Here is a 24,278-nt window from a genome sequence, read left to right as displayed (position 1 = left end):
TTACCTGACCGTAAGTCCTTCAAGGTCCAAAAATGCTGAATCCTACATTTCCCATAATGCAACTTAATAGCATCTGTTCTTTCTTACTGCCTGGCAAGTGTCCAAAACAGCATTAGGGTTTTCTAAGACTAATCTCAATCAATCAATAAATCAATATTGGTATTTGAAAGTTACAAAAAACAGATATTCTTTTTTCATTTGAACACATAACATGTCAAGTATAATTTACTTTTGTGTGATGACTCTTGATTTGACAGGTCTGTAATTTTCTATTTTGCTAGTAATTTCTAAGAAGGAAACTAAAACTATGTCATTTGGTTCAAATTATAGGGGATATATTTGCCAGACAAACTCCATCGAGCAGATACTAAATCATAATGAATTTATTATTTGAATTTGAATTGAATACAACGTGTTGAATCATCTGCTTGCCTGTACACAAATTTCACTTGTTGCATGTTCAGCTGGCCTGTTTTACACCAAAAATAAGTCTCAATGTTGTTAATCATGGTACAAAGAATTTGCTACCTTTAGAGGAGCTAGTCAAATGGATTTTGTTACTGTCAAACAGAATCAGGCTGACGGCTTCCAGTGTTTGTGCTACACTAAGCTTAATTGGATGCTGTCAGCAGCTTCATGTATAACTTACAGACACAAGAGTGGCCTCAATCGTCTTTATCTAACTCTCTGCAAGAAAGCAAATAAGCGTGTTTCCAATTGTTGTGACCAAGCTATGTAAGCTAGTTGACAACATGTCAATTCACTGCGGTGCACAAAAGCGTTCTACATTGTCAAACAACAATCTCAAATCTCTCTTCTGTGGTGGAATTTCTTGTTACTTATTGACTGACATACACGCTGAAACTGACAAATCAGAAACATCGTGTTAGCCTAGATAATTTATCTATATATTTGTCTATTTCTAATCTAATCTGAACTAGAAGGCAGTGTGGATACTAAACAGGTTTAGAAAAAGCAGAGAAGTAAAGGAGAAGAGCGTTAAGGTGAAATAATAACTTGTGAAATTTGAGGAAAAAACAGATTAATGATGATAGTAATTATTGGTAAGCATTTTGGTCAGATGAAACAGCCATGGTTTAGCGTGCAAAGTATTACTAGTTTACACAACACACTCGTCTCTGGATCAAAATATTTATCCAGTGTTAATCCAAAACCTTTCTGACTGTGTTTAGGTGTGCAGCCCACTGAACTCAGTGCCCTTAATGCCGTATTATTGTCGTCTGTGCTTTTGTATATCACAGACACTATTATTTAGTCACTTGAATCACTCTCTCTCTGTATTCACTATAATTCTGCACTCCCAGGCCACTGAACTTAAGAAAGAGTCGCTGTGTTTGTGTGTGTGTGTGTATCAAACTTGAATTAAACCCATTTAGGGTTCTGAGGTTTTAGGGGTCAGGTTTCCTTCATGTCACCACCAAGATCGATGGATGTGACCTCTGACTGCCCCAATTTGTATATAAACATGGCTCTGGCCAATCACAGCATCGCGTGGGACAGTGCCAACCAATGAGAGCGTCTGGCAGTATCGTGCTCTGTGGCACTCCCATCTTTTGTCCGTCAGGATTAGTGCCGTGGCAACGCTAGTCGCCTGGGAGGTGAGTTTCCCAGAGCAGCAGGACCAGGACAGAAACAGACTGCTTCAATCCAAGTATTACTTCCTTCCCGGCCAATTGGGAAACAGAAGTGGAGTGGTGTGTCTGTGTGTGTCACTCTATGGCTTCCAACTCCAAAACTTCCACCCAGACTGCCAACTCTAATGAGGTGCCACCCTGAGACACAAGCTCAAAGTGTGTTTGTCTGTGTGTGTGAGTGAGTGGGTTGGTGAGGGGCTGTCCTTATGTGCTCTCTTCTGTGTGGAGTACTCTGTAGAAAAGTCACCCCACTATCCCTCCCTTTTCTGTTGGTGGACTACATTAGCCAGAAGGGCGGAGGAACGGACAGCTGAAATCACCGCTGCCGATGAAGCATGTGACTCCAGACCGAGGCCCTTTTGTTTGGACAATTGCAGCCAACACACAGAGCCCTGTAAATGCAGTCTGTCATGGGAATAGGCAAGCATGGGAATGAATGGACATTAGGACTAATTTAAACCTGCTTTGGTGTTCTTGAGAGAAATGGTTCTTCCCATTTCATGAAATCAAACCACATTTTTGATACTACTTATAATTGACATTTTATCTGCAAATCAAATCTTAAATTACCTCTTTAGATAGTAGTTTTCATTGTTATCGGCAGAGCCCGCCACTCTTGTGGTGTTGTTTAAATTGCCTTCACATGCTCAAGGGTTTCTCAAGAAGTGACAAGGAAACCACATTTCCTACTTGCTGCTGCTTCAAATTAAATTGGCTGGTTGAACACAGCTGCAGTAGAAAATGTAACTTTATACAACTGATACACTGAGTGAGTAGTAAACAGTGAGGCTGATGTCAGTTAGATGAAACAAATTACAAATAATAACCCTGAATTACACACATGGCACCTGTGCATGTAAGGTAAAAGAAAATGTGAAAAATGCCAAATAAATATCAAAAACAAAGCTTGATTTAATGAATATTATACAGGTTTTTAACTTAAAGTGTTGAGGACATGAGGTTAATATAAAAATAAGACAAGGAGCATGAATGATGAGGCTCTGTTTTTGTTGCTACAATTGCAGAACTCTTGCTTGGATTTCAGAAGCATTTGTGCCCTACAGTATGGCACAAATCCATACAGTGGAAGCCAACACTGTCAAGCAAGGTGACCAAAAATAGGATCAACACTGGCAGACTGTCTAAAATCATTTGATGGACAGTATCCAATCATGTTTTTCTAAGTGTAACGTAAGCCAACTCCACTCTGCTCATGTATGCTTATACTGGCTAAGGCTGCTGGGTCTGAGCCAGGATAAATCAAACAACCAATGTTCATTTAGTGATTTGCTCCAAACACTGCCCAGAAAAAAAAAAAACTTCCATCACATTCAGTGTCTGTATATTCAGTACAGACCAGAGTTCAGACAGTTACATCACTACAGTTAGCAACTAGTAATGAATAACGATACTTGTGAAAAAATAAAAGGACAACTGAGAAAGGTTTTTTGGCAGTTTGAGTACATTAACATCTTAATAAAAATGCAGGTTCATGGAGATGAGGATTCACCGTTTGGACTTGGAGCAGGTGTTAGATAAAAACTCTGATGATTGAAATTTGTGAATAAAAGGAGCTTTCAACAGTACGGGGAAGAGGAAATGAATGAAATACTGGAAATTTATGAATGAAAGACAATCTCACCAGTAAGAAGGGGTAGAAAGCAAACCGATGTATCACACTCATAGTTACCAAAGTCTGGCAATACTTCTCCACAAACACCTGACCTCTTTAAATGTTATCGCTAGAAATCTCCCAACTTACAGGGATTTATTCAAGTCACGATAAAATAATAAATCAATAAAATCTCTTTGCTACGTCACCTTTGAAAAGCAAACAGAATTGGCTGTGAAATACAGATAAAACATCCCACTGCAAATATTCAACACAATGACAAAATCACACAGCACACACTGACACGTAACCCCTTCTTTCTCCTCCTCCCCCATGCTAGATTACATTTCAGCTATTTCAATTGCAGGCCAGTTCACTCCTATAGCCTCAACCCTATAAGAGACACACACACACACTGCACCCGGTGTCCTCCTGTTTTCCGGCTCTAAATCCTATTCATGAAACTGCAATAAGCCAGAAGGAGTGTATGTCACGAGCCAGTCAGTTACCTTGAATTATGGCCATGGGAGAACTTACTAAATTTACCTCCACGATATCTCATCTCTAACAACACAGGTGTGTTGTTTGTTACCTACTCTGAAGAATACAAACACTCCGAGAAAAACACACAGTGATTGTGTGTACACAGCAAAAGCACCCTAAGATGATTTCCTAGCACTATTCACGCCTATTCCCATGTGCAATGCAAGCATGTTTGAGGGAACTATGCATCCTGCCAGCTGTGCAAAGGGCTTAACCGATTTTGTCTTCCAGACACTTTGGCAGTTTTCTTTCTCTGGCAGTTTTTCAACCAGTCTTTCTGGTTATAAGAAAGCCACAAGATTGTTCCACAAACTGCATCAAATACTCCAATAATCACATAGTGTATGTGTAAGAAAAAAGCTCCGGAAAATATATGCCTGTCTTTGCGCCGCTTTCTCTGACACTGTACAGTACATGTTAGCTCTATATGGTTCTCAACGCGTTTTATCGAAGAATGCAACTTAAACACTAAAGCAACATAATTAGAGACAGCAAAAATATAAACAGATTAATGTCATAATTTAAAAAGCAACAAGCAAGCATTACCATTGTATGTTCACTATTGCACTACAGTTGACAATACAACCCAAAAGAACAAGGCAAAATGACTGTGGTAGAGCAAATGTCCATGTAGGTTTTTACTTATAATGTGAAAAGTGTTATCATCTTATCATTTTAATATGAAGGTAATATACTGTGCTGTATTATGTGTTGAGTGTGTTGCATGTGTTTTCATAGACGACTTTTGCCTTATGATAATCGGACATTAATGATGGCTGCACTGTCTAAAATCATTTGATGGACAGTATTCGATCATGTTTTTCAGTGTATGTAACGTAAGCCAACTTCACACTGCTTATACTGATTAAACTGTCTGAATCTGGGCTAGATCAAGCTCTTTAGAGAATACCTTCTCTCCTAGCACTACATGACAAATCTACTCCTTAAGGGTTGTCACAAGCACTTATTGCTGCACTAACGCTTCTTATCGCACTGTACCTTGATTGTTCCCGTCTCTGTAAGTCGCTTTGGATAAAAACATCTGCTAAATGACTAAATGTAAATGATAAATCAAACAATTAATTAATGATGGCTGCATTCCATTCAGCCACCTACTATTTTATGTCAAAATGGCTGCTGTGACTTGGCCGACTGTTCTAGCTAAGTGAAATGAACAGTGTGTTTAATCCGAGGCCTCAGTGACCGGTGCTTCAAAGTTTGATTCTTTTCTTGAGATATATGGTTTAGAGAAATCAAGGGGAGAAGTATGTGGAAATTAATACAATGTTATGTGAACACACAATACTGTTAATGAAGTAACGAGCACTGTGGTTTTAGTGAGAGTTGATTTATCGTGTTATAGAATTGATCAGAATAAGAAATGTGTAATTGTAACAAGAAGCAAGTAATGACTGTACCAGAAGTATGTGAATGAGTGTAACACATGTTATAAAACTTATAAAGTTTTTTTTAAAAAATACAGTAAAAGACATCTATGGCATAATAGTGTAAGAAAATAGTAATAAAAGGTTTTTAGAAAAATATAGGAAAAGCAAGCTAGGGTTTAATGGTGTAATCTTGTAAAAAGTTGAATAAAAACAGAAATGTCTTGGCCCGGCCTGTGAGTTTACTGATAAGCACACACAGGCCCAGCTGTGCAAAATGGCCAAACAAAATGGGGACACACCATTAAATTGGAATGAAAACCTGGCATGAATTAACACCATTATGTCATAGGTGAATAAAAGTTGAAAGGTGGGCAGGACTTATGGCACTGGTGTGTATAACTGAAAGGAGATGCTTTAAGAGAGGAAAACAATCTTTCCAACGCTCTATCTGCTGCCAACTTTGATGAATCCTCGTGTTATTCTTTTCACCTGAAGAATAATACAATTTGATCTAATTTGGATATAATAATCTGACAAGTTGGGTACAATCTTCTGATTGAGACAACTTTTTGACTGAGACCCAACAGCACCTAACCACCAGTAGTCTGTGGGATGAGACTGAAAGCTGTGATTACTTTCTCTCCAAGCGACAAATTAAACTAAATACAGCCATTTTTATGCAGTCTGTCTGCTTCTCCTCCACACACACACACACACACACACACACACACACACTCACACTCACACTCACACACACACACACACACAGGCCATTACGTCAGACCAGAATCTACGCGCATGGAGCTGGTTTGTATAAACACCGTGAACAAACACACCCAAAATGTGACGTTAACAATTTTGTTTTGTTTCTGTGTTGACAGTGGCCGCACGACACATTTAGACAAAAAAAAAAAAAAAAAAAAACAAGGAAAAAAGTAGTTAGAAAAAAAATGGAGGGTTGCTATGACAACCAGCGCGACATGGTTTGTTGTCATTAGCAACCAAACTGGCGTTCGGACCTGAAAGGCTTTGGTTAGCTGTTATGCTAGCTAGCAAGTAGTTTTAAAAACGCCCAATAACGTCGACGTAGCCCACATAATATCTACATTAAGGCCATTTATTACACGAATAATGGACTCCAGTGCGTTATCTTACTCTCTGGAGTTTGTTGCCGGTAGTGGACATACTTTAAACGTTGAACAAAAAACCGCTCTGCAGACTTCCTTACTGATCCTGAAGAAAAACTACAAGTTCAACCGAGTGTTGTTCTGGGGCAAAATACTGGGGTTAAAGGAGGATTATTTCATCGCACAAGGAAGAGGAGAAGATGAGATGCAGGATAAAAAGAATCTCTACAGGTAAGATAGCTTCAACTGAGATGCTTTGTCTACCTTTAACAGTGTGTAATAGCCGCCTGTCTGCGTGTCATCTCCAGCTTCAACTGCATGGACTGGTTCCTGCTGCCCCCTGTCACAGACTCTATGATGCAGGAAGTGTCCACTGCTGCAAAGGGTCGCTTCATAGGAGACCCCTCTTATGTGTATGAGTTGGACAGGCGAGGGCAGGCGGATGAGGAGGACGTTTTGGTAAGTATGATCAATGTTGTGTAGCTGTAAACTGAGCAGTGAAAATACTGAGCTGCCACATAAAACTCATGTGATTCCAAGTTATATGGACCATTTGTTATTGTGGTGCTGCATTAGAGCAAGATAAAGTGATAAAATATAATCCACCATCTACTGTTATCCAAAGGAAAATATTCTCACAAAGCATTATGCAGTGAACTAAACTATGACTATATAAACTGACTAAATGTCCTACTTTTACTAGAGGTTTACATCCTCTCAAGTCATCTGTCTCCGCAAACAAGAAAAATTGCGCTGCACTTTTACAGTGACTTATTTTTTCTGGCTGATAACAATACTATTTGTAAAGTCATTCCAGCTTAGTGATGGACTGTTCTTGGTTTCAGACCAAAGTCAACGAAGAGAGCAGACTGGCAGTTACAGTTCATCAGATCGACGAAGAAGCGTCTGTGATACCACGTGGCGCCTTCGTCAAGAGTCCACATGGCCTTGTTCAGATCAACCGCAGCTTTGGTGGTAAATATGTATCACTTTGCCACACAGGGTGTGTGACTGTCTCATGTGCAGCTGCATGTGAATGATCCTGAGGTGTTTCTTAAAGCATGGTTCAGATGTGGTGTTTATTTGAATTGGACAGATATGATACACATTCAGCCTGTGTGTATTTTGACATCATTGCGGCGACACGTTTTATAACATGCCAATGTGCATTACTCCTCAGGTCTGTCTCACTCAGAAGCAGGGAAGCTTGACAACTACCTTCACTTCAGTGAACCAAAGAGGCTGAAGACGAAATCTATCCTGGAAATGGGTGACCTAAACCCAGCTATTGACTTCCTGGATGAACTGAGGGATGACATTCCTAAAGGTGAAACCACAGTTTAGTCAACATCACAATATAATGTGCCAGCAGTCATTTTATAATATAAACACATCTTCAGCTCTAAGAGATTTTATAAAGAAAACTACAGTCATCCTATGATCTGGCCTTTATGGTAAAAGTGGAACTACATTAGGCTTTTCTTATTTACCGTATTCCAATTCCGAAACTACATTAGAACTAAATGATGTCATTTTAGCAAGAAACATTAAACTTATTCAACTGACTGAAAATCAAGAGGGGGTTTCTTCCAAGTGAAATAACTGAATCATGTTGACAGTAAATGATTCAGGATTAATTGAAATGCCTGATGTCATTCTACCTACCATAGGGAGTAGATTTTCTGGGAATATGGTGGGGAAATTAAATATCTAGAAATATCTGGGGTCTTGAATTCAGGGTTCCAGGACATTGTGAGTGTAGCTGAAATGAAGCTCTGGACATGCAAGAGTATGTGTGTGAAAGAAAGAAAGAAAAAAAAAAGCTTAGTGCCAATGACCAAACATGCAACAGATGTCTCATTGAAGAGTGCTTCCACATGTGTATATGTTTGTGTGTGTCTTTTGAGTTGCTACGGATGTCAGCAGTGTCATCACTGCAGCAGACGTTACACAGCTGTCTCAGTGCCACACTCACTGCAGACAATCTCACAGCACGTAGCATGTGTTTGCTGAAAAGGAGAAAGAGTTCTGAGGGAATTGCTGTATGATGTATCTTAGCCAAAAGACAGGTGCTTTCCTCTGAGACCTTATGTTGGACTCCCCCCTTCCCCCCTCTTTTCCACAACAATCCTGCAAACTGTTTCCACCTTATGATTTATGGCTTTTTTTTTTTTTTTTTTTAAGTTATCCCCTTTCAGCTCTATGCTTCTAACCTGAACAGTACATGTTGCATATTACGCACCAAACATCGTCATTTTTACATTTTAAATATTTGCCAAGTAAGTTCAAAGACAAAATGTTGCAACAACTGTAATTTATCAGCATCCTCTCCTTTTTGTTCAGGCTAATCAATCAACCCGGTTTTATGTTTGCATAGCAGCAGATCCACTTCTTCTTCTTGAGTTCATAGTTACAGCAAAACAAGTTAGACTGCAGATATCAAGAGCACAAAGGCTTGATTTATTTGGAGTATTATTTGGCTGCCTCGAGCATTTGAAGAGCGTAATATACTTGGACTGAAAGGAAAGATTACAGCAGCCCATTTCAATTCAGCTCAACGGCGCAGTCAGAGAAAATGACGTGGCAATCTGCTGCATTTATCGTCAACTGTAAACAAAAAGTATTCTTTGTTTGTGCGTAGGATCATGGAGTCTCCAGTTTGAATGTGCAAGCAACGTGTGTGTGCTGCGCAGCCTGTTGTGGCTCGGCCTGACCTCCTACCATGTTCCAATGACGCCACAGCATGGATACATCTATATCGGTCATGGGATCAAGAATTTGGACCTTCCCTTCATGCTATAAAGAGACATCTTATACCTATATCAATCTACAAAGCCCTTATGTTCCTCTGTTGTTCACATACACCTGTAAGATGTATTAAATGTAAAATATGGCAAGACTTTTTGTTAAAAGACATAAACTAAAGAGGTTCAGTTTAGTAGTTTGTTCTCATGCATAGCAGCCATTCCTATACAATAAACACGATTTATTTGCACATCTGCGTTGCCTTATGTATACACAGTCAACATACCACCTACTTTGAAACTGTTACACTGACGCTCACATTAAGTTGTCAGAGAGTTCACTTCAAGGGCTTATTGAAAAACAACAAAGACAGAATGGATTGGTTCTGGGTGGGGCTGAGCATGATTCATTAAAAGCGTGACGCAGCTTAATAAACAACAGGTTTTATAAATACAGATGGATAAAGCTTTTAGGCCTTTTCCCAGGCCAGGAGGACAAGTCAATCCACTTGGAACTGCTCCCCTTGGATAAAAAAGGGCCCACCCACTCTCGTCCAGTTGTTGTAGCGATTAGTCAGGCTTTCTGTCCTTCAGTGTTTTAAGTAAAGAGGCTTGACGCCGTAACGCACATTGTTCTTGAGTGCTGGGTGGCCAACAGCCATGCGCTTCTTACACCACTTTAGTCCAGTTTTATAGATGGGTTTCACTGAGTCAATGGACCAGCGGGTCAGGTATCTGTACAATAAACAGCAAATGTAGATGACAGTTATTACTGGCTTCATTTGCAATGGGAAAACAAACACAAGTAGACACACATCCATACAGTACCTGTTAAGTTGGGGCTTGGGCTTCTTTGGGACATGGCCCTCTGGAAGTTTTGGTTTGTGGTCAGGCAGCAGACCTTGAACATAAAGAAAAACAAGTGTTATGTTTATGTGCTTAATTTAAAAACAATCAAAAACAGGGAGAATTTAATGGATTCTACTGATGCAACAAACAAGATTAAAATTTACATTCAGCCATTAGAAATGTAACAAACTCTAAACAACCCAATTCAATCAGCTGAAAGGAGATTGTCAACAAATCTGATAAATGAGTTTATGCCAACTTCTCAAATGTGATGATTAGTTACATTTCTGCCTCAATACCTTTGTCTGTAGCAAATGTTATTTTGAGATTTTTTACTCAGCTGGTACAATTTATCACCATCTTGACAGCATTGGATTCAATACCCAGTTAATGAGTGGGTGAGAATAATTTGAGTTCGGAGTGCATGAAGATTTACATACACAAACAAACAAGAGGCAGGCAGCAACACTGACCTGCTCTGTGGGCCATCTGCACACAGATGACAATCTTGCGATGCTCCTCTGGACAGAGACCAGTGATTCTCCTTGGCAACATCCCTCCATCTGATCTGATGAACTGACTGAGCAACAAGACATCCTGGACGAGGTTTTAACCAAAAAGGAGAAAGAAAATCAGCCACATTGAATACACTTTCCATAATGTCTGATTTGGTCATTACATGCCTGTGGATGCATTTACCGTATAGTTGTATTTGTTCTGCAGGTTCCATTTGTAGATAGGACACTTGGCTGCAGGGTTTGGAGGCTGTGGTGCTGCTGGAATGTCCAATATTTGTCCTTCAACCTGGCAGATGATTAATATGACTACTGTTATAATAATGGTAGGTTCTTTGTCAGGGTTACCTGAATATATCCATGTGCAGAAGGAGAAAGTCTTTTTATATCACAAGCAGGTCAAAAAATAATTGCATATAATAAGCAAATAATAATCTCTCTGAAATAGAGCCACTACTTTAGAAAACAAGGTGAGACTTCAATGCTCTGTGTTGCTCTCATGGTTGCAATGACCCTAAGCTGACAACACTTTTTCAGACTGAGAAAAACTACACTGCTATATAGATAAAGATTACAGTTAAGATGCATGCAGACATGTTTCTGTTATATAAGGTGTTCCACATGAATTTATACCTGACTGATAATCATATCCTTTACGACAGAAAAGTTGTTTCTGTAATACATTATAAATATAATGTATTTATAGAATAATAATAAACAATACAACGATTCTTACGATGGATCACTGTTGAATTTTATATTTTGCACAGTGTTTCTTTTTCCATATAAACATCCACATTCACTAATAACTTTATTACTCCTATTACATAAAGCTACATCACAGCCTGGTTTTACATACCGTTGTTGTTTTACCCTCTTGCTTCTCCACCACTGTAAAAAAACAGACATTACAACATGTTAGGTCTCAATCATAAATACATTTCTGTATACTGCCTTACTAGTATTTGAAAGATGTTTAAAGTGATCACGGTGCCAAATGATACAACCATGAGTTATATACACCCACGGTGTAAGAAGGAGAGGTTCCACAGGTCCTTCATCCCTGCTGCTGTGAGACTTTACAACACCTGCACCTGATCATGTTGTAGTCTCCTGTACATGTCTGTTTCTGTTTTGTTTCTGTAACGCTTATGTTACACGTTCTTAAAACTGCACATTATACTCGCTGCACATTATACTCTAGTACTTTTTGTAAATATGTACACTTGTGTTTCCCTCCTTGGTTTCTATTTTTCGCTGCTGAGTGAATTTCCCCGTTGTGGGATCAATAAAGTATTATCTCTCTCTCTCTCTCTCATCTCTACAAATAGTTTGAAAGTCAGGAGCAGGATGAATAATAAAAAAAAAAGACACCATCTCTTGTGTGTTTATTTGAATTTGCCCTTTTTCACAGCACATAAAATAGTAGGTAAACACAGGTGTTACCAATGATACTAATTAAGGTCTCGTTCCGTTTAGGTCAAACAGAGTCAGGGTGCTGCATGTTGGCTCACTGGAAAGCCTCTGCTGCAATACATGGAACTGAACCTTAATTAGTATCATTAAATTAACACCTGTGTTTACCTATTTTCTGATGTCAACATCGCTGCTGTGAGAAAAATAGGTCTATTTTTCACTAAATGAGAGTTCAGAGAGGTCTGTGGACACATGGCTTCCCACCAATGACACGTCACCGCTTCTGACAAACAGCTATTTACTCAAAATTAATGTCTCTTTTCACATTTGTTGTCTCGTCTGTGAACAAGGTGAGGCAGTGTTGCCTCGGTGTGCGCAGGTCTTCATGGCTGAGGAGCCTCTCATCACTGTCAGGCACGTTAGCATGCCATGCTAGGTGACGTTAGCTCTCCTACCAGAGCTGTGCAGACAAATCTCACCTTGGCGGATCCCTCGGCTCTGAATGGTTAACGCCGACAGCTGGGGGGTATTTATCCTCTGTTGAAGCTTCACGTTGGTACCTGTGGGACCTAATTTTAAGCCCGCAAATGAGGTCCAAACAGACCTCAACATACAGCGAGTTGCCATGTTTTAGTTCTTGACCTTCCCCTTCTTCTCTTCCTGTCTCGGGTAATCTCGCGAGAATAAAAAAGAGCGACGCGCCCGGTGAAGCGCTCTTATTACATCGACGGTGGTACAGACCAATTCCGGCAGAAAGTAGGTTACACGAGTAAATAAATGAACTTAGATAGACCTCATGACACTTGTTTGTGTTTAATGGAATATCTTGATAAGAATTGTCGCATGGCCAAGTGGAAATGTTTTGAGTTCAGATAAAGGCTCGGCTTCATGATCATTTATCAAACGCTTTGCCTCAAAGGATAAACATATTATGAGCCAAGATCTAAATCTAACTCATCAATGAATCACAAAACAAACTGCAGCACAGCATGGAATTAAGTAATGAAGACATGGCATGTTGAAAACAAAGTCTAGAAAAGAAAAGGGTGACATCCTGATCACAGAACTAGAGAGAGTACACAGAGCAGTCAGGGTAAAACTAAAATGTATTTGTCTACAAGGGAGATTTAAAACTAACATGCCAGTGTAGGTGAAAATAAATCTTGCAGTCTATACGATAAACTGCAGCATGTATCTTTGGCTCCTACAGATGAATCCCTCCGTTGCTTTTGTTTAGATGCTCAGAGTTCATGACAGCGGTTCACTGCTCATACCTCTTTTCATACCATGCTCATCAGATGCATGAGAGGCACCTAGAGGAAGAGTGTAGGAACATGCCAAAACCTTTGTTGCAGAGTAGAAGATACAGGTAGATCCTTCATTCCAAAGTAAAGAGACTCCGAGTAGATAAGGGGTTTGATGTTTGATAGTCTTATCATGAGAACACTATGCTATTGTCTAGTTGTCATGTTTTTGTTTACTTCTTTGCAGGATTTATCGCATGGCTTCATCTGTTTTCAAAAAGAAAGCTTTGACGCAAGGTTGCAGCAACAGAAAACTATAGAAAAGCCCTTTCTTAAAAACAGTAAACTACATTTACAGAATTTAATAGTGCAAATTAGAGCTGTACGATACACTGAAGCATGGCTACCATGAAACATAACCTCCTTTTCCAGGAGCACCTACAATTATCAAGTAAAGATTATTACATTTTGTCCTCACAGGAGGTAACATTCTCTTTATTAATACACCCTTTGTGCTCAATCATATAAATGTAAAGTTTCATCTATCTAAAGAGATCAGAATAACACAAAAAATGACAAATTGATGATAGAAAGTAAATCCAGTTATGAGGTGTTCTTGAAAGTAAAGGTATCTTGAGGAGTTTTTGACCACTAGTAGTGCTATGTTTTGGCTCCTGTTTTGTTTGTGTCTTCCATGTGCTCGAGGATTCACAAGAATGAGTGCAAGTGCACAGACATTGCAATACACATTCCTGCCTACATATTCCACAACACTTGGTGTTTCCAACACATGAAGCAACACCAACAAAGGCAAGTAAAGAAGAGAGTACACAAAGAGGTCAGCAATGCACGAGTTTAAGTACTTAAAACCAGCTTGCAAATGTCTTATGAGGAAAGAAACTCAACAAGTGTCCATGCAATGTGTTTGTGGTTGGAAACACTTAATGGAAACAGAAACTTTTGTTTATTCACAAGAAAAATCAGAGCACCATCGTTTTTTTTGGAAATGTGTTTTTGATATTGCGCTTCTTAGCTGTTTAGGTACTCTGCATAAATAAAGTTTATTATTATTATTACTTTCAGAAATCGAATGACAATAATTGTGATTTCTCCAATCTATGTTATTGATGTCCACATAAAGTGAAGACTTCAACAACTGCAATAATGTAGAGAACAAATTTAATGTGACACACAACAAAGTTGTTCTCGTAACAACTCTCCAAGCGCCGTCTTGTGCAGTTGAGCAAGGACTTAACATCTCTTCCACAGTTGGTTCAGCATGGATAATTATGAATGCAGCTTAGTGAATACACGTAGGACACATCAGGAGCATATTCACCATCATGGCTGTTTGGTTTCATGGTCAAAAATGTGAACAATTTCTCAAATGCCATCTAAACTGTGAAGTCCAAAAGAACTGCACACTGAGATGCAAATGGACATCTGTGTTCATCTTGTCTACGGAGCAGAGAAGTAGATAGATAGAGATTACCATCACCCTGTCGCCTCAAAGAAAGCATTGTCTCAGTGATCAGGTCCTTTCTTCAAGGACACTTACGCAGTCACATTCCTTGAGAAAAGCCCAAAAAATAGCATTTAAAGTGTCTGGCCACCTCCTTACAGGCTTTGATATTCAAATGAAACATGGCCCTGTACAAACAGGCGCCTCAGCTGAGGAAGAGGGGGGAGAGTAAATCAGATAGGATTTCCCTTAGATGAAAAGAGCTCGTCTGACATTTTCACAGCGAGCGCTGAGGGACACTGAAGCAATGTTGGTTCGATGTCATGGTGGGAAGTTATTGCTATGTGGAAAAGGTTAGCGTTTTCACCCCTGCTTCCCTGGATAAACTGCTAAAACGCAGCATGGAATGAGCAGAAGAGCTGAGACTGGAGCGAAGATGAGTGGGCACGTCACATCACACAAAAACAAATCCAACCCACACCGCCGCATTCCCCATTTATTGTCACACTGGTCAGTTTGTTTTGCCTTTAGTGTTTTGGTGAAGACTAAAGGGCCCCTGGTGATAGCTTCTGCTGAAGAGTCAAAACACAAAAAAAAATCGACAAGAAGGTCATACCAGCAACACCATGGGATCTGGGGAGCTGAATTTGGGGTTGTACCTTTAATCAAAATCACTGAATTACACAATCTGACTGTTGAAGTTTTCTCTCAGTGAGAACCGAAAGTTTTTCGACAGAACGTCTCATTCCCATGCAGATGGAATGTGTGGATTTGCTGCCATCCAAATTGATGGGCACAGTCTGGTATGCAATTAAGGCATAGCTGTCACTAAGAGGCTTTCCTGGGTGATTAACTTGTAAGGGCTGTTGCATCCAGGGAAGTCAACTGAACACAATTAGCCTATTTCAAGGGAATGAGTATAGTTAAAACCCCCCACTGCTTGTAAAATGAGGTGAGAAGGAAGAAGCTTGCCAAAGCAGACAACTGGAAAGCGAGACGTAGGTTTTATCGACCAGTGAGTGGAGCTCAAGGTTAAGAGTGACATCCAGTGTGCGTTTCTTGCTCTGATGTTGGGTAAAGCTTTCTTGCAAGTGACATGAATCTTCATCCATCTAAGTATCAACGAGCCCCCCACCCCTCCCAACCCTTACCCCACCTCATCCGTTTCTCAGCCCTCTCACTCACTTATTTGGGTGTACGTGCTAAATCGCACTAGCGTCTTCAACAAATTCACCGCTCTTTGAAGAGGCTCTTATCCGCATTTCTCCTCCGTTTGGCCCTCTGACAATGCCAGCTTCTATCCTCCTCTCACACACACATACGCACACATACTCAGCATGCCCGCAAATACACGTACGCACACAAACACATGTCCCAACTGCATCTGTCTCTCTCATATACACACTATGTATGACAAGCAGCCGTCAGAGTAAATTTTTATGCAGGTTGCAACAACAGTGGCTAGGAACTAGGAAGTCAATTAAAGCAGAGGGGGTCTGAGCAAAAAGCGAGAACTAACAACTAAAGGTCTGACCTGGAATACTTTTCACTCCATCTGTTTTAGATGAAAGAATAATGTTTCACCTGTCGGAGCAACAGCAGGAAAATGTAACCGGTGATCCATATAGGCTCTGAGGATGTTTTAATGTGATACATGGCTGTCTCATGCTTTGCTGATTTGTGCAGCATTGCCAGCCATGGCTGCCTCTACTCTTCAACTTCCTCTTTTTGCATGTTGCCATGACGCCTGCAGCGGCATTCTCACATTAAGCAGATGGTTTCCAGTCAACTGCTATCCCCATTGCTAAAAGGCTGTCTATGGGTGGTCATGTGACTCATGAGGCGACCACTTATATTAACAGAACTGACACTTTTTTTCTTTGTTTGCTGGAATTTCTCCTTTCTTTACTCCTCAAGGAAATATTTGGTTCTTTAGCTGTTTAATGATCTGCTATGGTCTGCGGTTACATGATAACTTGTCTATCTGTTGTTTGGTCCTGGGCAGGTAGGGGGCAATACTTTTATCATAACATTTTATTGAAAACTATTAGAGTCAGTGCCATGAGAGTGAATTTAAACAAAAAAGCTGTAGGTAAGAACACCAAAACAATAAGCTGAAAGATGCTAAAACTCTGTAGATCTTAGGGGAAATGCAGAAATGGTTCATTCGTCAACAGTTTCTCTATCATTTCTATGGAAAAAGAATGGTTCCACAGCTTTCTCTGCCTTGAAAACATTTTTATCTGTGAGATGTGTTGCCATGGTGCTCTTGAGTAAACTGTTTGTTGCTAAACAAACTCAAGATTCTTGGCTGATGTTGACCCGAGCTAAATCTAACCAGGTGTCACTTCATACTGGGGGTTATTTTTGTCTATTGATCTCTATGACAAATCCGTTTTGTTGATATTTCCATCTCATGCCACTCTGGGCTACAAAGTCTCATACTTCTTCACCAGTGTGTATTTCATCACCATCATGCTTATCTATGTGAGGCCTCAATATGTGCCATTCTTTCTCTCTTTGTATGGGTGAGAAATTCACGTCAAACCTTATTGTGAAATCTGTCAATTTACTTTAATGTTGCCTTCCTTATCTACATCGCATAACTTATCAAACTTGTTCCAGCAAAATGTGAACTGGTTTACCTGAACTGCTAACAGGAACGGGGCTTGTAGTATATTTTAAGGTTCATATTTTATTGAAATAATGGCAATTTGAGGACATTTGATCCTGAAATCATTAGTGTTTAGTTACAGTCGGGTAAGATATCTAACTGCTCTATAACTCTCCTTCCTGTAAACGGCACCTGGATTGTAAAGAAACCAATGTCAAAGACGATGTCACTTCAGCATTTTTGTCATCCTCATTAGTCTGTCTCTTTTTCTCTGACTCTTGTGTTTTCAGACCTTTGCTGCACTCCTTGTACACATACGACTATGTAGCCATTTTCAGCTCCAACGCAATCGTTAGGTTTCCTGATGACACAGCTGTCTGGCCTGCTGAAATGACTTTTTACTTACGTATCTACTCATATTACCCCCATAATAGCCACAATTTATTAACTTTTCAATTCTTCATTGGTATTCTATTTGCTTAACTTAAACTTCCTAAGGTGACTGATACTGGTCGAATGTATTGAATAGTATAGCACAGAAATCAGACTAAATTGTAGCCAGGTGAGGCCCAGCAGGGGGCAGTGGAGATTGTCAGGTACAGTTTCTCCCAACGGACACTGTTTGCCTCCCACCTTCTGTGGACAGTTTCCCTGCAGTAACAGCCAGTCGGTGAGACCTTGAGGATTAAATAATAAAGCACATTGAACAGGATGTTGTCAAGGACACTAGACACTCACTACTTATAGATTCAGTTATTGCATCTCACAAGGCAGATGAGGTGTTAGCCATATATACAAATCTTTAAATAAACTGTTCTGTTCTGCAAATATAAAAGCAACATTATTAATGAAGACATGTCTCCAGTCTGAACAGTTAACGACTTTTCCACCAGAGCAATGTGTTTTCAGACCTAAGAGACCCTCTTGCACCTCCGAAACATGTTACGTGGGCTCCTTGATGGGGTACATGATCTTTGTCCCTTGTTCTCTTCCTTTCCCAGTTGGGGGTCTTTCATGGAAACAACTTGAGACTGTCTTTTTTTCTGATTTTTACTACCCTCTTTTTTGTTGGATTTTTAACACCATGTCCAATACATCTTATCCCATGAGAATGTCCTGTGTGTGTGTGTGTGTGTGTGTGTGTGTATGTGTGTCCGGTCTGCCATGCCACGGTGTTCTCACCGTAGTACAGTGAACAGCAATCAGTCAAGGGTTTCTCCAGTCTTTATGCATCAGGCTTAATTAGGAGACATTTTCTCAACACAAAGAGACATGATGCAACAAAAGAGTGGACGCTGAAAAGAAGTAAACCTGAAGTCCTTCCATCTTCTATTCATTTGTATGTATAAAGGCTGGGCAGTCAAACACAAGGCAAACTCTCCAGTAAAATTCCACCGCTGGCAAACACAGGACTGAACAGTCAGAAAGGAAGAGCTGCTTTTTCCAAAGAATGGCTTTGTCATCTAGTGGAAGCACACTCATATGTCACTAATTCTAACTTTTAATGGAAAACTACATGTTATTTAGGGTTTTTTTTTTCCATAGTGTGTTGAACTGCTGCCATGTTTCAGTTTTCAGGAAACTTTCCACTAAACCAGATTAGCTGCATTCAGATATCCGGGTCAATACTTCCTCTGCAGTTGGATTAGAAACCTGATACACAAGAATGATGAGAAAAACACATTTGGCTTATCTCTACAAACAGATATCTCTGTATGAATGCAAATACATTTTTGAACAACATAGTTTACTGTTTGCCAATAGCTGATGGGTTCCAAAATGTTATTGCAGCCAATATGTTCTGCTTCCTGAAAATTAGCCTACTGACGCCTTCTTCCTCCACTGGTCACTCCCAGGTGGAGGTCTAACTGGACTGACTTATCAGATGACTAAGCGGTATTTCTTTGTTAGCAGTTACATAATCTCATTACCCAGAAACAACACTGTGATAAAACACTACTACACCCATATAAACACATTAGCAATGTATTTCGCAATGTATTTGGCCCTGAATTTAAGATTAAGCGTGTAGAAATTGTACTGCCTCAAAGTGATGATAACTGGGGGATTTTTTGTTGGTCCTCCCCTCCTTAAGATCACTCACTTTTGACTTTCATCTGCAACACCCACATCTTCTTGCTCTCAAGTTTCCATACTTGTTTCATCCAGAGGTTTCAATATATGTTTCTGTATATTTGTTATTAGTGTTGGATTACTCTGTGGGTTTTTCAACTGGCAGTGGTTCAGCAGACCAAATCATCCTTGACACCGGGGCATATTGCCACCTTGGTTCTTCTGTTGTTGACTTAACTTAATACTAATCCATTGGAGACATAGCAAAGATGTCAAAGATGGATAGACTTGAGAACTTTCTCTGCTTTTCTATATAGTATTTTATGAGTGATTATCTGATATATGCTCTTGTTGGCAATGAAGATGTGAAAGCCAAACCAAAAAGATCAAACCTTTTTTTTTTACCTTTTCATTTTTTGTGGTAGTTGTTTTTATTTGGTCTTCAGACTTAGTGTCAAACATCTGGCCGACTTACTTATAATACACTTATTCCCTTTAAGGAGAGACAACTAAGAAGTACTGGCCGAGGAAAAAAACTGCAAACAACACAATGTTATGATAAATAAATCCCCTTCAGCTCACAAGAATCACAGTGATGATAAAATAAATCTTTGGGATCTCACTCAGCACTCAAGAGTAAATAGACACAGGGGACTTGCATCAGAGTACTTAGGGAAGTGTCAACTGTGTAAAACATTGTGAAAATCTAATTAGATCTGATTGGATAACTCATTTCACCCTCAACCCACGCTTGTTGGCTGCTTAGAGTCAGAGGAGCAGCCTTCCCTTCCCCTGCTGAAATGCTTGTTTAAAAAACCTGTCCAACTGGCAAGAGCCCATTTACAAATGTGGGATATTTTCTCTTTGTTGTGGAAAGCACAATGATCTCAAGCACCAGGAGCTCACAAGAGACCTTCCATTGGCTGTGATGGCGGAAAGAAAAAAAGGGATTAAAGAGGAGAGTGAACAGCGAGGAAACACAGAAACACAGTGAAGAACAAACACAAAGTCCTCTCAGTTGATTTAGGTCTCTTATGTCTGATAAACACCCTGTTGTCAGAGTCTCCCCATATGCTCGTACGAGGAAAAAATAATCACAAAAGCATCAAAGACTCTCGTCCCTCATGCCCCGTATATTTGATCAGAGTGTCATATGCGCTTTCATGTTTTTGACCCCACAGCTGTTTGAGAGATGGGAGATTTCTACCTGGGTTTTTTCTAGCAAGGATCACCAGGGTAATCCTTACACTATAAGTAATGCATTTCATATGGACATAAATGAAAAGTTTTTGCTGGTAAAGTGAGCTACATATGAAAATATGAGTGATAGTCTATCACTTGAGGGAACCTGGACAGAATCATACAAACTAGTCTGCAATCATGCTAGTGGCTCTATTAGGCTATAGTTAGGCAGCAAAATGCTAATATCAATATTCTAACATCATAAATTAAATGGCCGTTAAGTTTGTGACATCACCATTAGCTGTTCCCTTTTAGGATATTCTCAATGGTGCAGAAGTAGAAATCTAAATTTCCTTAAGCATCTGAGGTAAAACAATCTCTCTCTTTACTTTCTCCCCACAGAGCCCATATGCAGCGCTTAGGTCAGGCCCTCAGTCATGTTAATATTAACATTAACCCGTTAATATTAAATGGGTGTAGTTCCTCCAGTGCTTATTACCAAAGTCCACTATCATCTCTTTAGTCTTGCTGACATTCAAGAAGAGGTTGATGTCTTGATACCAGTGGGGTCAGGTTTTCTGTTTTCATTTAGATAGGCTTCAAAGTCATGTGTGCACAGGGAGTACAGCAGGGGACTCAAAATACAGCCCTGGGGTGCTCCGATGTAGAGATGAGGGTGGATGGGGTGTGTCCACCGACTGTCATCACCTGGGGTCTGGCCATTGGTTACCTGTAGCAGCCCACATTAACATCAAATTGCTAATACTACAAAGTAGTCTTCAGTTCTGCACCCAACTCACCCTTATATGGGCATATGAGACCTCCTGACCATTACATGTCTGGCTCTGACACCTGTACACTCAGGACAATCCAAACTTTTCTCGTCTGTGGTTCCCCTTCAGTGGCACACCTCTCTACCTTTTCCTAAAGACCCAGCTCTACAGAGAGTATCTACTCTAACACCACTTTGAAACCACAAACACTCACAACTAGTGGCACTACAGGAAAAGTCAGGGATCACCAACGTCAGTAGGACTTATCATCTGAGAACCATGAATGTCAATACAAAATGCTATGCCAATCAATTTGATAGATATTTTACTTGATTAGTGGAAATTGTGGACACATAAAGTCAAGAGATCACCAAAGTCAGTAGTAGTCATTCTGTGGAAATGAATGTCTGTACAAAATTGCGTGGAAATCAACTTAGTAGTTGTTATTTCAGTCCTAAACAAAGTGTATATAGTGATGACTAAAGAAACATGTACAAAGATATTAAAGTTAATTTTGTATTGAATCATTGTTTTTTGGTTTGAACAAATCTCCTGCTTGAATAATCTAATCTCAGACTAACTCCATGTTCTGTGTTCAGGAGGGATTTTCAAAAAGCTGTTCTTCGGCTGCATCTGGATCATGTCAGGGCTTCACTCCCTTCAAGAAGAATGAGTTTCCGTTTTTAAATAGAGATAGCTCTTTGGACCGTCTCATACTCATCTCCAGAGAGAGATTCATTTTGACAGATTTATAAATCTCAACCAAAAGCTTACATGAAAAAGTGTTTCATACTATCTTCCTATATTTTCCAGCAGTAAATAACAGTTTCCCATGTCTGAACAATCTGTTTTCATCCTTCTGTAGTACATGCCATTGGTTTATCTGACTTACACAGCAGTGCAGATATAAATACAGTACATTTTCCATGATACTGATTGAGGAACTCTTTTTGCATTGACCACTCCACCTGTTTGAAGTTAAAGAGATCTATCTGTTGTTTTTGTAAGTGTTCTGCATGATTCAATCACTACTTGAGCTCGTCTACTACTGATCCTCAGGAAATCTGCAGATATTTGATCTGAAGAAGATCTCTTTGAAAGTTCAAAAAGAGCTTATGTCTGCGCTCGGTGCGGAACCAAAAATTAAATGAAAGCTAGACAAAAGCCATGCCACTAACAGCTACAGTAACTAGACACTTGTATGTACACAAAACTTTGATTTCTTCTTGACTTCCTCAGGAATGGGTTAATTTTCTGTAGTTCTCCTGGGAGAAACCTCCCAGGAAGGATAAGTTGGTGCCATGATTCCCAAACATATGTTTGATTTACTTTATCTAAGATTTGAAATGAGAAAAATAAGATGTCAAACTTTTTAAAAAAGGTAAAAATGCATCTACTAGCACTGTTAAAACTCATTCACTAATTAAGACACTATACTAACTTCGAGAAATTGCTGGTCTAGGCCAAGGAATTGAATTAAAATGGCAAATTGTTGCTTTTACATGTTTTTGTACAGATTAAAAAACAAGACATTAATTAGTGAGCTTTGGAGGAAATGCAACTACCATTGCTATTAGTATTTATTACCTTTTGTCTAGGAGAACTAGGAGCATGGCTAAGATTTCTGTTTCTTTCTCTAAGGTTGAGCTAAGCTAACTAGCTGCTGGCTCTTGCTACGTATTTACCACACAAAACGAGAGTGGTATCCATCATCTCTTGGCAACACAGCTAACAAGTGTATTTCCCAAAATGTCAAGCTATTCCTACGAGGACTGATGGACAGCTATAGGCCACTTATGATTAACCCAGCTTTGCACTCACTGCATTGTCCAGGAGACTTTTTAACCAGCACAGAATAATCATGCACTGCAATTTGACAGTATGATCTCTACCTGGACCTACAAAAAGCTCCCCCTGCAGCAAAAATGTGGCTCTGATTATTGGAGCTGTATGCTGAATGAGTTGTGGAGTAAACCTAGAGAGGCACAGTAATGTGAAACAGATATATGTTTAACACAATAGGCCACACTTACAAGGAAGACATACCTTTGTCATCATCCAGAAAATCATGTTAAACTCTTGTGCTCTGGGCTGTGAACACCGCTGTTTAAATCCAGATAGCAGACAACAGTCTCTGAGGACACAGACAGCATTACCTGCCTGCTGAATGAGCTTCTTTTCCCTGAAGTAATATCTACTTAGCCCAAGGCAACAAAGCATTCACTGACAGCAGGTATAGAGTTTGCATGCCACTAGTAATAGGATAGTCCAACATCATTAAACTCATGCACTGTCAAAATATTTGCAACTCCATCACAGGTAAGTGAAGGCTCTAGAGTGCCTTTGGTGGGCTTTTCTGTTTTTAACTATAATATATGAGTAGATTCATTTCCCAACGTCACCAAATCCTGTATGAAGAGCTGTTTCACCATTGTAGCAAGTCTCCTGTGGTATAGAAACACAGATTAACTGCAGTATATCTGTGGGAAACGTGACATAGTCATCATTATGCATACCAATAATTATATCACGTTGAGCTGGTATTTTATGATTAGAAAACTGTATTTCATCTTTTAATTTGCAAGTCTATATATAATGTTCAAATAGATGAAGTTGATTGTGGCTTTTATTGTTTTTTGTTTGTGTTCAGTGACAAACGTGACAACTATTTTATCTTTTTATTTTATAAAGCCCTTTGAGGCAGGCATTGTCACATTGGTCAATCAATTCATAATACTTTAACTGGCCTTTGTCCTCCTTGTGTTAATGAATATGAGCCCAGATGTAAAACATCTGCCTGGTCACATGCAATCCCACTGCAATATCTTAAAGGGTCCTTCCTGTTTATGTCAAACCGGTATATTTCTGATAAATATGGTTATTGTGGCTGTATTGCTTGTGCTTACTTTGCATTTGCCACCTCTGCTGTAGATATTAAGGGAAATGTTATTTTTGTTTTTAACTGTAACAGATTACCATTTATCTCTGGGTCCAAAAGTAAGCACAGAAAGTCTGGCCTGAAACTGCCAGTATGGCTAATTGCATCATGATCTACTTTACATCTGGGGCAACTTGCACATT

General features: G+C 39.6%; 2 protein-coding genes across 2 annotated transcripts; one reads left to right on the top strand and one right to left on the bottom strand.

Moving 5' to 3' along the window:
- The first annotated feature begins 6,185 nt into the window (after window positions 1–6,185).
- rsph9 (radial spoke head component 9) lies at window positions 6,186–9,320 on the top strand. The gene is made up of 5 exons (XM_010739290.3): window positions 6,186–6,556; window positions 6,634–6,784; window positions 7,171–7,300; window positions 7,506–7,652; window positions 8,967–9,320. Exons 1-5 carry the CDS (start codon window positions 6,330–6,332, stop codon window positions 9,125–9,127), a joined length of 816 nt encoding a protein of 271 aa, XP_010737592.3. The 5' UTR covers window positions 6,186–6,329; the 3' UTR covers window positions 9,128–9,320.
- On the bottom strand, window positions 9,297–12,533 carry mrps18a (mitochondrial ribosomal protein S18A). Its single transcript, XM_010739289.3, has 6 exons — window positions 12,329–12,533; window positions 11,293–11,324; window positions 10,618–10,722; window positions 10,392–10,515; window positions 9,898–9,970; window positions 9,297–9,804 (listed from the first exon to the last, which is right to left on the bottom strand). Exons 1-6 carry the CDS (start codon window positions 12,474–12,476, stop codon window positions 9,660–9,662), a joined length of 627 nt encoding a protein of 208 aa, XP_010737591.2. The 5' UTR covers window positions 12,477–12,533; the 3' UTR covers window positions 9,297–9,659.
- Window positions 12,534–24,278: the final 11,745 nt, after the last annotated feature.

This window comes from Larimichthys crocea, chromosome XI (assembly GCF_000972845.2).
Source record: "Larimichthys crocea isolate SSNF chromosome XI, L_crocea_2.0, whole genome shotgun sequence".
Classification (NCBI taxonomy): domain Eukaryota; kingdom Metazoa; phylum Chordata; class Actinopteri; family Sciaenidae; genus Larimichthys; species Larimichthys crocea.
Note: the sequence above shows the minus strand (reverse complement) of the source record. Positions and strands in the feature narration are given on the sequence as shown.

Coding starts and splice junctions, on each gene's coding strand:
- rsph9 (XM_010739290.3), top strand. CDS start 6,330: ATGGACTCCAGTGCGTTATCTTACTCTCTGGAGTTTGTTGCCGGTAGT. Junction 6,557..6,633: donor GATAAAAAGAATCTCTACAG/GTAAGATAGCTT, acceptor TGTCATCTCCAG/CTTCAACTGCATGGACTGGT. Junction 7,653..8,966: donor GAGGGATGACATTCCTAAAG/GTGAAACCACAG, acceptor GTTTGTGCGTAG/GATCATGGAGTCTCCAGTTT.
- mrps18a (XM_010739289.3), bottom strand. CDS start 12,476: ATGGCAACTCGCTGTATGTTGAGGTCTGTTTGGACCTCATTTGCGGGC. Junction 11,325..12,328: donor GAGCCGAGGGATCCGCCAAG/GTGAGATTTGTC, acceptor GTTTTTTTACAG/TGGTGGAGAAGCAAGAGGGT. Junction 10,723..11,292: donor AAGAGGGTAAAACAACAACG/GTATGTAAAACC, acceptor ATCATCTGCCAG/GTTGAAGGACAAATATTGGA.